The following is a 17,922-nucleotide window of genomic DNA, read 5'->3' as shown; positions in this document are numbered from 1 at the left end:
ATCCCATATTTATTTGTTGGGCATCTGAATTCTAAGAAGTCATTCTTGGTTGTTTCTCTTTTATAAAGACATCCTTGAATATTTTATGTTTCACTTTCGATGTATGACAAAATATGTTGAAGTATTTTCATTTATAACTATATGTTTAGATCATTCATTAATCATTTTCTAATGTAGGAGACAAAACTTTCTTTATTTTTTACATTTTATTATTTACTATTTTTATATTTATTTTTGTCATAATTTCTTTTCTAAGACAAATCTATAATTAATAATAGCATCAACTAGAATAGTTTAGTTATAATAGTTTAATTAAATTTGAATGTGGCATGTTGCTCATAATTTGTATATTTATAGAATGTGGACATGTTCAAATAATTGGATTTAAATGTAGGTATGTTACTCATTTTTCTAAATGCATTGATTAAAATGTGCAAAAAAACAACAATTAATATAATTTGTATAAGAATGATAAAAATAGACGATTAAAAAAGCAACCAATATTTAAACAACAATTAATATAATTTGTAATGTTGTAACTTGTAGCCTCGTTTAAATTTATATCAATAAAGTAATTTTCTTCGTGATTTTTTTAATTTTATTTAAGCACATTCATAGATAAATAAAGAAGAAAATGCAAAAAAAGAACCGCCGATCCGGCGGTTTTGAACCGTCGCCCGAACCAGCGGTTTTTTGAACCGAAACCGGAACCGCCTAAACCCTTGGCGGGCTTGTTTAGATTCATGATTTTTTTGATCCGTGAACTTCGGAACCGGCGGTTTTTTAACTGAGTGCATGCCTAGATATATTGTCTTAACCGACCATGAGAGATGTGACACTAATTTTATTTTAGAAACGTTTGTATTTGTATGGCGAAAGCTCTGGATAAGGACCACGTAGATATACTGTAGAACTATACAGATTGATCATTCTCTCTCTCTATCTCTCATCTAAATTCATACACATTTCTCTGTATTGAGTTATGCATTTCCCTTCCTCTTTCGCAATTCGATTTGATCTCCTTTTCTGATTGAAGAAGTGACAGTGAATCAGTGAGTGTACGCTCTTTACCACCCACCGATTTCCGTTAATTTTCTTCCGGCGGTGAGATGGCGCGGATGCTACTGAGCTCTGCGGCGATCGACGCCGGAGGAGTCGGAGAACTGTCCGCCTCCTGGTGGAACGAAATCAACGCCTCCGTACAATGGCAAGACGGAATATTCTTCACGCTTTGCGCTGTTTATGCCCTCCTTTCGTCCGTCGCCCTTGTGAGTCGATTGCATTTACTGTTTCGGCAACCTTACTTCTATATTGTATTCGTTTAGACAGCTGTTTGAATTTTTGTTTGAATTCGGTTTCTCCATTATCATGAGCTTTGGCAGCAGATGAATTCTAGTGTTTTTGGAGCAACTGAGCTCAGCTCATTTCATTCTTTAGTAATGTGGAGTTGTTATAATTATTTAGTAGTGTTCAGCTTTGATACACAGTAAGATGTTATATATGACTAATTTTGAGGGGCGTGGGTAGGAAATTCGTTGAAGGGGGCCGTGTTTTCCATATTTAGAGTTCGAGATTTTTAAAAGTCATTTGTCATGGGAAATAGTTGGTGGAAAGGGCTTGTGCTCTGCTAATTGGCGTAAAATACCAAATAGTTTGAGGGTGTTATAAGAAGAAAATAGAAAAAAGATGATTAGATGTTGGTTATTGTAGTAGAGTGGATTGGGCAAGATAAATTGTGATTATAATTGTGCTTTTATTATAGTTCAATCATGCACGCGATGGGGGCTTATGCTCTTGTTTAACTTATAAAATGGTTTAGGCTGGTCGAAGTAGTTTTCTGTCCCCTGCATATTCACGCTGTTCTCCACACCCCTTCCAAACCTGCTCATCTTCAACTCATCATCTTGACTTTTTTAAGCAACTCTTTCATCATACCTTTAACCGTTGTATAAGAACGGACCATTGTTTGGCAACAGTGTACAAATCTGTCAACATAAATAAAGTATGGCTAGATGTTGTAATGGAGCTTAGAATTTGTATCACGTTGCTTGCAAAAGTTACAACCTGAATTTATCTGTCAGAGGTTGTGACTGTCAGTCAATACCCTTTAGACAAAGGGTTAGTGAAAAGCGCTATGTAAAAGCACAATGGAAACAAGTTGAGGTGATTGAGTTACGACGTTGAAAGGAGGTATACAGTAGTTTCAAGATTCAGCAAGAAACTGTGAGATATAGTGGGTAAGTTTGTGTTTAAGCTATAATGAATGCTGTTAAAATTGACAGTTGAAACTGTTACATATTTTTTGGAGAAAGTCTACTTTTGTGAGAATGACTTGTTGCATGAAATGAATGTCTCTTACTGGGGTGCATTTACATTTGCAGATTCAATTGATAAGAATCGAATTAAGGGTGGCTGAATATGGATGGACTACTCAAAAGGTTTTCCACTTGATGAATTTTGTTGTAAATGGAGGTATTGGGAAAATAATCTCCGTGTCATTCTATCTATCGATTATCATTAGCTGCATTAATCGTTAAGCTACTCAATTGCAGTGCGTGCTGTTGTGTTTGGATTTCATAAGCAAGTATTTTTTCTGAATCCCAAGGTAAAATTGACTTCACTATCTGTTTATCTTATTCTTTAGTTCTAGATAAGGGTCTATTTCTCCAACTTAGAATCTTATTTTTGATTTTATGTCCTTGCTAGTAACTTACAGTGTCTTTAGCTACATTTTATATATTCAAAGGTAGGAGGAACCTTGATATTAAGAATGAGTCCCCAGGAACCTTTTTTGATAATGGAAATGCTATAGCAGAAACAAATGATATTTATTTAATACATGTATTTTATGATATTTCAGTTACCTTGTTCATATATTTCTAAGGATCTGTTCCGCCTGTATGTTTAGCTTTAGCTTTGTATTTATGTTTGTTGTCTTTCCTTGCACATGGTGTGATGTGCAGTTCTATTTAGTTAAGGATTAGTACATACTATAGGAATGTTGTTAATTAAAAATCAGAGTTTTATTTCCTCCTGAACTGCATTTGAGAAAGGTTTATTATTAGTCCCGCACTAGATAAGTTGCTGATGGACACTCTGTTTCCACTTAGTTGAAAGTATAAGGTGGTCAATTACGTGTATTCCTCCAGTGGGCATAGTCTACCTTTGCCTTGTGCACAGTTACTACTGAATTGCATTTGCTAAATAAACAGCATTATCGTGCAGACAGTTGCCGTATTAGTACCATTTTTAATTTTCTTTAGTTTATTTCTTATTTTCTCTCTTTGTTCATTATGAATCAGGCCCTAACTTTGGTACTCCTAGATCTTCCTGACCTGCTGTTCTTTTCTACATATACACTTCTTGTCCTTTTCTGGGCCGAAATATATCATCAGGTACACAAGCAGTGAAGTTAATTGAAATATCGTTCAACTGTTTTGGGCTGCTATAGTTTGTAAGAATTGTTGTTTACTTTAGATGCTTGAGAGTTCTGAATTCTGTTATGTGAGGTGAAGAATCAATGAAACCTTTGTCTCTGTAAATTGGTCAGGCTAGAAGCATGCCAACAGAGAAATTGAGAATCTTCTACATTTCTATCAATGGTGCAATCTACATAATACAGGTTAGTCAAAATTCACTGGCTTATATCTTACTTGCTGGTTGTATATGTCTGTGGTGTAAATACTGTCAAGAAAAACCAGCACCTTCTGTGTTTTGCATACAGTGCCTTTCCAGCCATCAACTGACTAAAACTTGAACTATCTTCCTCCTTTCGTCATCAGTTCGGTATCTGGCTGTACCTTGGATTAGATGAAAACGTCATTGTACAATTCATCAGAAAGATATTTATAGCAGGTTAATCTCCCTCCAGGTTTTTTGTTCAGTTGAAGGGTACCTTAACTAAAAAGGTTGAAGCCTTTGATTTATTAGGTTGCTTAAGACTGTCTTTTGATTCTAGTGGTAATTTCTGCTGATGTTTGTAGTGGTATCAGTCATAGCTGCTTTGGGCTTTGTAATATATGGAGGAAGGTGAACATAAAGTCTTCTTGCTCGCTGCTTATTGTATATAGCATAATTAATTTCTTCCAAATGATTTCCTGAAGTCTAATAACCGAACCTGTTTTCACTTTTGCACAAACTACATTTTTTTCTTTTTTCTTCTTCCAGGCTATTTTTCATGCTTAGACGCTTCCCCATTGAATCCAAAGGGAGGAGAAAGAAACTTCATGAGGTTTGTCCCTTTCCGTTGTATCTAACTGGAATACATTGTATAGTTGGTCTAGTTAGTCCATTGTAGGATATTCCTCTATCTAACAAGATTGGATTCAACGGTACATAAGGTTGTTGTGTCTCCTGGATCATATGATCTTCCCCCTCAAACATTGTTAGCTACCTATCTTAAAACTGAATAACACTTAAGCTATGTAGTCATATATATAGGGGTCAAGGGGAAACTTTTTCTTCTGCAGCAAGTGAATTTATCTGGACAATTATGATCTTTCAGATGAGTGGCACAAGGAACCGTTAAATGCCAATAAGCAAATATGAATTGCACTTGTCAATGACTCAATAGGATGTACTATTAGGTTTAACATCTGATTATTAAGTTTGATAATATTCCAAATATAGAAGGTCGGTCATTGGTTAGTGGTAACCCTCCTGCTTGAAATCTCTCTCTTTTTTTGTTACGAAATGATCTCGAAAATGAACCATTCAAAAGTGTTCCTAATATCTTCATCAAGATGTTATTACATAATAAGAGAATGAGTCTCAGTTTTAGTTTATGCTGTTATAATCATTGGGAAGTATGATGTACCTGATGTAATTCATCTTATCATCTTCGTTGAGTAAACGAGCCCAGCCTTCTCAATATTACCCATAGTATGTTATCTTTGCCCGGCAAAGATGTGAAGAATTCTAAAGGGCTTTCTACTAGTTTGGGTGTTATGTTTATATTCCTTCAATGTATAAGAGTTACAGGTTCTATTCACTTGCACGTCATCTTGACTATGGAATATGGTAGAAATTTAGGATCTGAAATATTTTGGTGACCCTTCAATGGTGAAGCAGTTTCCTCATTTCAGATTTTGTTGCATACAAATTTTGCTTGGTTCTAAAATAGAATTGTACTTAATTGTCTTTTTTTCATCTCATTGTAGTCTTAAATAGCTTATTTAATTTTACTCATTTAAATTGAAGTAGAGATCATGAATTTTTAGTTGTTATTCTTTAGAAACTAAAACATCGAGGATTGATCAACATGTCCAAGCTAATCATGTTTATTCTTGATTTCAACTTTTGCTTTGCAATAACTTGAATTCATTTTCAGGTTGGATCTGTTACAGCTATATGCTTCACTTGTTTTCTTCTAAGGTGCTTCATGGTAAGTTATCATCTTGAAGTTCGCTTTTCCTTTCCATGTAAAACTAAGAGCCTAATGTGTGTCTATGTATCTACTAAAGGGTGTCTCCATGAATCAAAATACATTTGTGCAACTACTTAATTTTATTCATCCGCTTAGTCTTTGTACTTTTCGTGTAAAATAATTCTCGTCATATATAAATGCATCCATGTCTGATATTGCATGGTTATTGTGGTGTGTTACCTACTTCTGCTCTGGCCTTGGTATTGTCTACTTAAAACTTATTACTTTCATGAAATGTGTTCTTGCTGTCGAAACATTTTTCTTTCTCTACTGTATATGAATGCGTCGAAATGTCTAATCTCAGATGATCTAAGAATTCACTTGCTAGTTTATGTGGTGATAACTTCTCTTTACAGTTGCATAACTTGATTTTCTATTTGAATGTGGTCTCTTTCACTGTAGGTATTGCTGTCGGCTTTCGATTCAGATGCATCATTGGACGTCATGTACCATCCAGTTCTGAATCTGATCTATTACATGGTACCAAAATTTCTCTAGGATGGCTTCATGTTGGCACTAGATGTATTCAAAGTTGTTCTAATGTACTTTATTCGCCAACAGCTCGTCGAGATCCTTCCTTCAGCTCTTGTCTTGTTCATTTTGCGCAAGCTACCGCCTAAAAGAATATCTGCTCAGTACCACGCTATCCACTGACGGCCTGAGACGCTCACAACATTCATGTCGTTGGTGGTGACATTTGGCTGAATCTGGTGCTACTGAAGACGAAGATGAAAATCAACGCCTTGAACGAGAAAAAGATGAAGGTGTGTCAAATATATTGGTTACATTTTGCGCTTTTTATCTCTAGTTTAGGATCTCTGTTGTCTTGTAGGAAATTATAGAAATAAGTTGAATGCTAGTGTATTGTTGTCGTAGTTATTATCCAATAAAAGCAAAACACAGAGCATCACATAAAGGTTTGTTGGTGTTATTCTGTATTGGTAAACCCTTACTTGAATTCAGTTTCAGATCACACCTCGATTTCGCTCTCTCTCACAATTAGAGTTCCGAAATTTCGTCCATTCAAGAGCCATGATTCTTAGGTCTCCCGGTCGGGTTTAACAGAATGGTTAGAGAGGAATGGAAGAAATTGGGCACAATCTGATGATGGACTTCACCAACTTATAAGGAGATGGAATAATCTGATTTTTGAAATATGGATTCTAGCAACAAGAAGCTCGAAGAAGATAAACTTCGAACTCAAAATAAAATTTGCGGGTGTGGTGATGAGATGGACCCAACTAAAACTCGTTGGAATCGAACATGCATTTGAATATGCACAAATATGAGCTTGTGGTGCCTGACCAGATCTTCCGCATAGGGAGTTTGATATTTGTCACATGATGCACCTGACCAGATCTTCCGCATCTTGAGAACAAGTTGATTCAAGTTTACTAGTAATCCATGCAAGGATAATTGAAAAGTTCCACATTAAGTTTTGAGACACTTGAACTATATTCTCGAGTCTTGGTTGCTTTGCATGCAATATCCTCAAGTACTTGAAGACTACTGTGACGCGAATTAGATCTCTAATTTGAGAAATTTATTTTCGCCAAGTATGATATGTTCATTGTTGGGATGATACTTTTTCGTGGAAGTCAATGAGACATAAAATAGACAAGGTAGATCTAGTATAGCTAAAGGTCAGTACCGGGATATCAAACACATGGAATAAGATTGCAACTGTCTATTATATACTAGGCGTCATATGCTATCTAGAGACACATGATTTTGGTTTGATTTATAAACAAGACAGAAAGAAATAAACAAATAACTCAAAATCATAGCATGTTTACCAAAAATTTCACAAAAGATGTTTAATACTCATAGACAAGTAAAACAACAAAAAGTGCTAGACACGAAGAAAAACAAAACAAAACCCAAGGTTGAATAATGCAGTCTTCAGTCTTCTCTTGCCTGGATTTGCAGAGCTCCGCTCCAATGGAAGATGAAAGAATAATATATGGAATATGGGATGGAAGAAGTATAGAGAGGGAGAGGATTGGAGGCTCTAAAATGGAAGAAGGTGTAGGGATGAAGAAGGATTAGAGGCTCTGAGATGAATATTACTATGAATTAGTTATATGGTATATATAGGCTTAAAAAAGATTTATAATTGGTAAAAAGTATCGAAAGATAGTAATTCGAATTCCTCAATTAATAGGAGAGATTTGACAATAATTTCTTTCCTTCCTTAATTTCTGCCTAATTTCCGCCAGCTTTTAACTGCACTGCGCGACATTCGTAGAATGACTATAACTTTCTCCACAGAACTCCGATTTAAATGTTCAAGTTACCCACGCGAAGCTCTTTTGAAGACGAAGAGAATGGTATGTATTAAGCACTGATTGGACTTCAAACTCGTTGGAAGATGGGCTCGAACAGAGACTGCTGCACCTTGGCCATTTTTGCACCTTTTTTTATCATTTTCTATCATTTATCAACAAACACGTCAAAATACCAAAATATATAATATACACAATTTAAGAACATAATTGGCATGATTGACATTTAAAATGACCCAATTCTTGACCTTAAAAACATGCAAAACCGTGTTTATCAACGTGTATAACATGATACATCATGAAATCCGAGTTTTTCTCTTTGAATGAAGAAGGGGAAGAAGTGATGATATCTTAATCTGAGGGAGAGAGTGGAGGTCCATGAAAAAAAAAGCGATTGAGAAGACTTGTGAGAGCAATAAATGGAGGCTTTCTTGAAAAAAGAGAAGAAACCATTGTCCACCCATCAATATGATCATGATTTCTATCTTTGAATGGTTGGAATCATTCCACTTGCTCACTCTCAACCCACTTTCGATTGTAGTAATTTGGTGTCTCACTCGATATATCATTTTCATTATACTACCAATTTATTGTTGCTTTTTTTAGATAAGATGGTATAGTAGATGATAAATTCTAAAATATGACATATAATTATTTTTAAATGTATTAACTATGATGTACTATTATATTTTAATTTATTTTATTGTTCTATAATAATGCAATTAACTTAATTAATATATAACCGTGATACATTGTGAATGAGCCAAAAATATTAGCTAGGAATTGATTTTTTTTCCTTTTTGCTTATTCTCACAGTTCCTAATATAATACTCTTTACATCTCTTGAAATATGAACTATTTCTATTTAAGTTTGTCTTTTAAATTATGAATCTTCAATTTTAAATATTTTTTTCTTTTTAATAAGGTGAAAGGGGGACGGAGGATGGAGGAAGTAAAGTTTTGCGTTTGCCCATCATGATAATATCCTTTTATCATCTATTTTTGGTAATTCAGTCACACACGTGTTCATATTGAATTTACACCCCCTTTTGTATATTTGATACATTCACATACATTAAGTTTTGTGAAAATTTGCTTAAACCTTCGCTTTTGTTTTTCTTTTGTACTGAACTTTCAAATAAGTCAATTATAGCTCTGGAAATTTGTTCAATTATCTAGAACACCAATATAAACATGGTTTAGTTTAGAGCTAATAAGTAGTTATTCTATAAAAATATTCGTTTCATGGTTTAGTTTAGAGCTAATAAGTAGTTATTCTATAAAAATATTCGTTTGATTGATGCATGAGCTTTATAAGACATGATATTAGAAATAGACCACTCATCCCTTAAAAGGTCTTATAAGGAGGAGGGTTATCCACACTTATATAGATTAGATGAGATCTTCACTAAGTCGATGTGGGACAGAATTTTTAGAGAATTTAACACATTATAAGACGAATAATTTAACGTAATACTCGACAATTTTTGTTGAGTATAATGAGAACAAATTTATCAGAAAAAGTAGTAGTATAAAATAGGAGTATTAAAAACTCACACAAACTATAATAAATCCTTACTAATTAACCATCGAACCCAGTTTGACTCCACACTGCATCTCGAACCCGGCTCAAGTCCCGCCCCTTGAGCGTTCGGCCCACGCCCTCGAACACCGAGTTGGCCGCCGTTTTTCGGCTACTCGCATACTGACGAGCAAGATACTCATGTGGCGGAACAACTTCCGAGTAATCAATCAATCCATCGTCCGAGTCGTGCAGCGACTCGACCGAGTCGACCCGGTATATCTTCGACCAATCCGGCACATTGACCGGGGCCGATGTCGCCACGTGGCGCCCACGTGGAGATTCCCCCATGTCCTCCCGCACCCTGATTTGGTGCACAATGCTAGGCGAAGATCCGTTGCTGACTCCGTCAAAGGCCAATGACAAGCCGCCAACCTGGCGCCCGCTAGTGCGAGGCGGCGCGTGGTGGCGCGTGTAGCCGCCGAAACCACCACAGCCGGCGCGTGAGATCCACGCGCCGTCGGAGGAGTGATTTTCCGAGCTGATCGCGTCGTCGATCATTGACCAAACCTCGTCTTCTTCTAATTCCGATGCACCGTTGACGGCTGCGCCGCCCTGATCGTAGCAGAAGCTTCCGAGAAACATCTCGCTGCGACTGCTCGTCAATTTTCTGCCCTTTGCCATTAGTCAAAATAACTAAACCAAAATCAAATCTTGATGCTTTTTTTGCCAAATTGATTGTCTAATCGATAGAATTGCTGTTGAGCTCGTCGGAATCTTTTTTTTTCCGGCGACTCAGAAAGCAAATCAGTGAGATTATATATTACTATATGTCTATATGAATGTGTGATTTTCTCCTATATACAGGGACTTGAGTGAGAAGGCTGCAATTGAATATATAACGTTTGATTGAAAGAGGAGACAGCGGCATTTCATTTGAATTTGGATTTCATTTTGTCCGAGTTTAATCAATGCCATAACCATAATAAGGACAAATCATGCATGGTAAGAAATTAAGAATGAGTAGAAGATCATAAAACTGTAAAATTATGAATTAATTATTCTAAACAAAAAGAAAAGATAAACTTGCCACTGGGAGTGATTGGAATCCACGACGGCAAGCCCATCGGTTACACGTGTATGAATGTTAAAATTTTGATCTATGTATAAAATTTAATTAATCATAAATTATAGTACTATTAGTAATTTTGGTGATACAGCTCTCACACAATCACACTCACGCACATTATATAATTTGAATGATGGAGGAACTATGTCTTACCAACTTAATTGTTTTATCAGGCGATGAAACATAACTTAATTGATAAGACGTTTCTCCTCCATCCACTAATTAGGTAATCTCAGGTTTTATATGAAAAAAATGAACCGGTTGTCATCAAATTAACTAATTTTACCTTAATTTAAAATTAATTAGTGTTTAATTATTAATTTAACTATTAACCATTATAACCGTTGTCGGCACATAAGTTTTTCTCTATAATTATGTAAGAATTACATCACATCACCTCAGATTCACCTCTACATAAATACTCCCTCCTTCCCACTTTAGGAGTCCCGGTTGAGTTTACCCAAGTTTCAAGAAATGTAAAAGAAAGTTGGTGAAAAAAGATATGGAAGGTGAGTCCTACTTTTTTATATTAATTTTATAATAAAATGTGAGTGAAAAAATGTTAGTGGAATGTATGGCCTAATACCATTTATGAAATATTTCAACCAGGACTTCTAAAGTGGGACACCCAGAAATGGTAAACCGGGACTCCTAAAATGGAACGGAGGGAGTAGTATTTTTAAAGGGGCAGTGCTCGAAGTAAATAGACTTTCATGGCTATAATGACTGGGAGAAGGATGGAAATATTATAAGCAAGAAAATTGATAAAAATCCCTTTTTGAGAGGAATATCCTATAGAAAAGGTACTGTAATAGATTTGAATTCCACTAAAAAATCTTTTAAAACTAATGGAGCTACTGTTATAGTGCTAATTTTTATCAAAGCAAATTGAAATAGATGTTGCGTAGACAGTGGAGTTTAAGATGTGGTGAGTTGAAAAAGATATGATTCTTTTTTACTTGGTCTACATTTCAAAATAATTTTTGCTATAAGTACCAAGTATACATAGCACTGAATTTTGAGTATTACTACTAATATTTTATCTGAATTAATTCTTCCTATTTAAAATAAGCAATAGTCTAAAAAAACATCCACTTCAATCCCTAATATCACTTAGTTCACTCTTATTTAAACACTCCTAGCTTCTAATCCATGATTTGAGTCTTTCTTTTGAAGCTCCAAATTCAGATTCAAATAATTTGAACATCATTTCAAATCGACAACGAGGTGATAGATAACATATAGAGAGATTCACATCATTTTATAAAATTTGGGAAATTGGATGTGTCCAATGGAGATAGGAACCATGTCACACTCCTTAACATTATGGTGAGTGCTGGATTGTTCTAGATGAACATATCATATAATTATCATGATTGAAAATTGGATGGCCTTGAAAACAACTTGTCTTCAATGAAATAATCGAAAGAGCTTATCATGTCAAGCTAAGGAGCAGCTACCTATCAAATCCAGAGGCCCCATCATCACTACACTGCTAAAACAAAATCCATCTCATTTTAGTTTTTGACACGATTTATCAACGTCTACATTCATTTTGATTTGTATAAAACCATATATTAATGCTCAAATATTATCCGTGACAACAAAATTGTTTCCTCTAAATGTCACGTCATCATAGAAAAAAAACACAATAAAACTAAATTTAAATTAGAGATCTTATAACTAATACTCTTTCTGTCCACCAATAATAAACTTTCCATTTGTTTTTTTTCAATTTTTGGTAATGGACTCGACATTCTACTACATTTCTTGCAATTCTGCCCCTTCGAAACTAATTGTGTTGCCTCTGCGGGCACTTTCTACTACATTTCTTAAAATCCGTGCTAGGGCAAAACTCCTCTTATATTGGTGGAGGGGGGAGTAAAATTTGCAAACTCTTCCACCTCGGAAAACAAGTAAATTTGCAAATATTATATGTGTATTTTCTTAGTTACATTAGTATGAGACCTTTCGAAAAATAATTAAAAAATAAATATGTGAGAGTTTCTTTAAAATTGATAATATCATACTAATATAAAGTTCGATTGTGCGTCATTGAACCCTCACAATTCTCTCATAAAATATGTTACTGTTATGTATGTGTGTGTTTGCGTACTCATTAACCCTGGAGAGTTTGGGAGTACTGTTTTTACAATTTAAAATTGATGTATTGTAGACTTGTTGTATTACAAAGAACGGAAGGCCAGTAAAAATCTAGAAATGAAAATAAATAAATCATGGACAAAGTTGGTCTTAAACGAGAGTAATCATGCAATGCTTAACTCACCTCTCGGATTAAAAAAGAAGCTAAACACTTAATTTACATTAATCAAATAAAGAATACTTCCTCGATTTCACTCTAAATGACACATTTTTTTTTATTTCCCACTCTAAATGACATACATTTGTAACAATAGAACATATTTTCTCTACTTTTTTCATCTCTTTTACTTTATCCTTTTCACTTTACTTACAAAAACACTACATAAAATCATGTGTCGAATAAGAAATGTTCCACTTAGAATGAGACTGAGACGGGGGAGTATAAAATATGGAGTGTATATTATTTCAAAAAAGATACTAAGATACTTATAAAATAACAAATCCAAAACATAAAACCATCCCTGAGTAAAAAAAACACATCCACTACAAAAATACTAATAGAAGTACATAAATCCTACAAAAAGTAGATAATTGTTCCTCTTATTTAGGCGACTTTCTCAAATCATATGCATAGGTTTCATCAATTGAGCTAATCTATCATCGTGATTGTTTTTTTTTTCAAAATATTGGACGTCTGTCCAACATCTATTTTTTGAATTATTAACACCATTTTCACTTCGCATATCCCTCTTTGTCCCTTCAAAAAAGATTTTATTTATTTTGATGTATTACACACTCACGCTATCAATCAAGATCACACACACGCTTGAAGAGAATTATATAGTTTTCTTATAGAGAGAAAATCAAAAGCTTTTATTGAGATGAATCAAGTGACTACGTTTTTTTTTAACTAAGCAGCTGCTATTAACTATTTATACAAGGCAAGAACAAGAAAGAGTGAATAAGTCTTCACTCAAGAATTGGTTACAACTGCTAAGTGTGACTTTAGCTCCAACGACTAGTAGCCGTTATAAACTGCCTTTTGAATCTGACTTCTTGCTCGAGTGAGATGCATTCCACAATACTTTCTCATGCACTTGCATGCTTCTTTATTCATCAATTCATAACAATCTCCACCTTGATGATAAACGAAGCATCTGATCAACATGTCACCAACTGCAATCCCACAAGCCTGCAACAGTATCTGAACTTCTCCTTGCTTAGGGCCTTAGTTAACATATCAGTGGGGTTGTGAGCCGTGTCAATCTTCAATAGCTTCACTCTCCCACATTCCACTTCGTCCCTTATGAAATGCAATCTGACATCTATGTGTTTACTACGCTCGTGAAACATCTGATGTCTTGCAAGACACAATGCCCCATTGCTGTCACAATGTATGGGAACTCCTTTCTGTTGTATCTCAAACTCATTCACAAGGCCTAGCAGCCATTTGCCTTCCTTCACAGCTGAGGTCAGTGCAATATATTCAGCCTCCGTGGTTGATAAAGCCACCACATTCTGCAAACTTGACTTCCAACATATAGCAGCTCCATAAAGAGTGAAAATATAACCTGTTTGTGATCTCCTGGTATCAATGCTTGCGGCATAATCTGAGTCACAATACCCTTGCAAAGCCTCTTCCTCAGCTCCACCTTGATTGGTGAATAGAATACCCAGCTTGCTTACACCTCCCAGATACCTTAAAGTCCATTTGAGAGCACTCCAGTGCTGTCTGCCATACGCTGTCATGTGTCTGCTTGTTGCACTTATTGCATGTGCAATATCAGGCCTTGTGCATATCATTAGGTACATCAAACTTCCAACAATATTCGAGTATGGAATAGCCTCCATTTCCTTCCTTTCCTCATCAGTATCAGCCTTTTGTTCTTTTGACAGCTTGAAGTGAATCCCAATTGGAGTAGCTGTGCTCTTCATGTTGCCTACTCTGAATTTCTTCAAGACTTTATCAATATACTCTGACTGGAACAGCCATAACTTGGTTCTGCCTTTGTCCCTGAGTATATCCATGCCAAGAATTCTCCTAGCAGATCCCAAATCCTTCATTTCAAACGTTGCCATCAACTGGCTCTTGACTCTCTTGATTTCATTCGGATCTGCCCCAGAAATAAGCATGTCGTCTACATATAGGAGAAGGTAGATAGGGGCCTTGTTTTTCTGCCTCTTGATGAAAACACAACTATCATACAAGGATCTGTCAAAACCCAACTTTGCCAAATTTTCACCAAACTTCAAATACCATTGGCGGCTGCTTTGTTTAAGACCATATATGCTTTTCTTGAGGAGACACACTTTCTCTTCAGATCCAGGGGCTTCAAAACCCTGTGGTTGTGCCATGTATATTGTTTCCTCAAGATCCCCGTTGAGAAAGGCTGTCTTTACATCTAATTGCTCCAAATCCCAACCTCTTCTTGCAGCTACTGCCATAAGGACCCTGATGGAGTTATGTTTCACAACTGGTGAATATACTTCATTGAAATCTACCCCCTCTTCTTGGTTGAACCCCTTTGCTACAAGCCTAGCTTTAAATCTCACTTTCTCTGTGGCTGCTGATTCTATTTTCTTTTTAAACACCCACTTACATCCAATGATTTTTCTAGATTTTACCTTCTCAACCAAGATCCAAGTCTTGTTGTTAATCAGAGACTCAAGCTCTTCTTTCATTGCTTGAACCCATTCATTCTTCTCAGGTCCACTGATAGCCTCATGAAAAGTGCTAGGCTCAGCATACTCCAGTTGCTCTGCCACATTTAGAGCATAGTACAACATCTCATAGTCCTCAAATCTTGCCGGTGGCTTACGATTGCTTCTTCTTGGCCTGTCCCGGCCTATCTGATACTCTGTTGGGGTGGTATCATGATGTTGCAGATCTTCATTCTCATCATCTAGCTCCCCTGTTACTCCATCGGTTTCAACATTTTCCTGACCCATTTCATCAGATGGTGCACTAAATACATCCATCTTGTCAGATCCATCATTCTCATTATCTTTGTTAAGAGCCTTCTGACTCAAAAGTGGCATTTCTTCTTCAATGAATACAACATCTCTGCTGACAATTATTTTCTGATTTTGAGGTTCAATACACCAGAGCCTATACCCCTTGACTCCCTTTTGATAGCCCAACATGATGCATCTCAAGGCTCTTGCACTTAGTTTGCCCTGTTTCATATGTGCAAAAGCCTTGCACCCAAAAGGCTTGAGCCTGGAGTAGTCAATCTTGGTCCCATACCATCTCACATCTGGTATAGAGCCTTTAATGGCTGAAGAGGGACACTTATTGATCAGATAAGCTGATGTGCTCACAGCCTCGGCCCAAAATTGCTTGCCTACACCAGATGATGACAGTAGGCATCTGACCCTTTCGAGGAGTGTGCGGTTCATTCTTTCTGCCACCCCATTTTGTTGGGGGTTGGCTGGAACAGTCCTATGCCTTGCAATCCCTTTCTCTTTGCAAAAGCCATCAAAGTCCTTTGACAAATACTCCAATCCATTGTCAGTTCTGAGTACCCGAGGATATGAACCTCTCTTATTTTTCATTTCTGTACACCAGTCTTTGAATGAGCTGAATGCCTCAGATTTCTCCTTCAATACAAACACCCATACTTTTCTAGAGTAGTCATCAATGATAGACATATAATATCTACCACCCCCTAGGCTCTTTACAGGTGAGGGACCCCATAGATCTGAGTGTACATAGTCTAGAGGTGAGGTAGAAGTATGAGATCCAGTTGGGAATGGCAACTTCTTTGACTTTCCCAACACAGTCTTCACACTTGGCCAATTTTTTCTGAGTATCTGCTTGAATCATCCCCTTCTTGACCAATTCTTTCAAAGTTCCCTCTGCCGGATGACCAAGCTTCAAATGCCAGGTCCTGAGATCATTAGAGATAACAGCATGAGACTCTTCTTGAATGACAGCAGCTTCAAGATAATACAAGCTACCCCTTCTGTGTCCCACCAACTTGAGCTGCTGCTTCTTGAAAACTTTCATTTCACCACCTTCAGACTGAAAACTATATCCCTTTTTTCTCCAGGGTACCTAGAGATACCAGGTTTCGTTTGACCTCAGGAATATATCTAACTTCAGATAATATCTTCATTGATCCATCATTGAGTCTGAGCTTGATGCTCCCAACTCCCTTTATCCTGCAGGCCTTGTTGTTACCCAATAAAACTGATCCCTCACATTCTTTGAGATCATAAAACCATTCCACATGTGGACATATATGGAATGAGCAACCAGAATCCAATATCCATGATCCTCTATCAAATTTATCAGTGACATTCATTACCTCAGCAGCTTCTTCACCATCACTGCTGACAAGATTTGTGTGTGGCTTACTTTCTGAGGCCATCTTCTTTTTCCAGCCATAACAATCCTTTTTTATGTGGCCGGGCTTTTTGCACCAATGACAGGATCTAGTCTCCTTGACTCCAGAGACATTATTCTTGGATTCTTCAGGCTTCTTGTAGAACTTCTTCTTGTTCCACTTCTTAACATTGAGGGACTCTGGTTGAGGCTCACCTTTCTTGGCACTGATTTTCTGTAATTCCTTAGCCATGAGAGCAGAGTAAACTTCATTATAGGAGATGGCTTTATCTCTCCCATAAAGAATAGCATCTCTCAATTGATCATGTGAATCAGGCAAGGCATTGAGCACCAAAATGGCCTTGTCTTCATCACTGATTTTTACATCTACCGCCTCAAGATCATCAATAGATTTACAGAAATCCTCAAGTTGCTCAACTATAGGTTTATCATCTGTAAAACTATACGAGTAAAGCCTTCTTTTCATATACAATCTATTGGCCAAGGACTTTGCCAAATAAACCTCATCAAGTTTCTTCAGAATACCTGATGCAGTAGTTTCCGCTTGAACTTCTCTCAATACCTTGTCTCCTAAACAAAGAATGACTGCGCTGTGAGCCTTCATCTGCATTTCATCCATCTTGGCTTGTGCTTTATCATCAAGCACCGGGACCTTGCCTTTTACCTCTGATTCAGCCGAAGTCAGAACTGCCGCAAGCCCTTGCTGCACAAGAACGGCTCTCATTTTCATCTTCCATAGCCCGTAGTCATTCTTCCCGGAGAACTTCTCTGCCTCAAGCCTTGCTGCCATCGTTTCCTTTCTTGATCGATCAATAGCACGTTCCCACAGACGGCGCCAATTGATGTATTACACACTCACGCTATCAATCAAGATCACACACACGCTTGAAGAGAATTATATAGTTTTCTTATAGAGAGAAAATCAAAAGCTTTTATTGAGATGAATCAAGTGACTACGTTTTTTTTTAACTAAGCAGCTGCTATTAACTATTTATACAAGGCAAGAACAAGAAAGAGTGAATAAGTCTTCACTCAAGAATTGGTTACAACTGCTAAGTGTGACTTTAGCTCCAACGGCTAGTAGCCGTTATAAACTGCCTTTTGAATCTG

General features: G+C 36.5%; 2 protein-coding genes across 4 annotated transcripts; one reads left to right on the top strand and one right to left on the bottom strand.

Moving 5' to 3' along the window:
* The first annotated feature begins 874 nt into the window (after window positions 1-874).
* LOC121783294 (tobamovirus multiplication protein 1-like) lies at window positions 875-7,429 on the top strand. Of its 3 annotated transcripts, none has more exons than XR_006046559.1 (12): window positions 875-1,268; window positions 2,382-2,472; window positions 2,553-2,605; window positions 3,303-3,395; window positions 3,551-3,622; window positions 3,783-3,855; window positions 3,984-4,029; window positions 4,168-4,231; window positions 5,330-5,383; window positions 5,828-5,905; window positions 5,987-6,189; window positions 6,395-7,429. XR_006046559.1 is itself a non-coding variant. In XM_042181322.1 (11 exons), exons 1-11 carry the CDS (start codon window positions 1,110-1,112, stop codon window positions 6,077-6,079), a joined length of 876 nt encoding a protein of 291 aa, XP_042037256.1. In that variant the 5' UTR covers window positions 875-1,109; the 3' UTR covers window positions 6,080-6,341. The 3 variants fall into 3 exon arrangements, 1 of the variants encoding a protein (XP_042037256.1); XR_006046558.1 differs by having other exon boundaries at window positions 6,389-7,429; XM_042181322.1 differs by lacking the exon at window positions 6,395-7,429 and having other exon boundaries at window positions 5,987-6,341.
* Window positions 7,430-7,800: 371 nt separating this feature from the next.
* Window positions 7,801-10,189, bottom strand: LOC121783296. The gene is made up of 2 exons (XM_042181323.1): window positions 9,290-10,189; window positions 7,801-7,855 (listed from the first exon to the last, which is right to left on the bottom strand). The coding sequence occupies exon 1, from the start codon at window positions 9,914-9,916 to the stop codon at window positions 9,293-9,295; it is 624 nt and encodes a 207-aa protein (XP_042037257.1). The 5' UTR covers window positions 9,917-10,189; the 3' UTR covers window positions 7,801-7,855; window positions 9,290-9,292.
* Window positions 10,190-17,922: the final 7,733 nt, after the last annotated feature.

Source organism: Salvia splendens, chromosome 21 (genome assembly GCF_004379255.2).
Source record: "Salvia splendens isolate huo1 chromosome 21, SspV2, whole genome shotgun sequence".
NCBI classification, from domain to species: domain Eukaryota; kingdom Viridiplantae; phylum Streptophyta; class Magnoliopsida; order Lamiales; family Lamiaceae; genus Salvia; species Salvia splendens.
The sequence above is the reverse complement of the archived record's forward strand: the minus strand, read 5'-3'. Positions and strand labels throughout refer to the sequence as shown.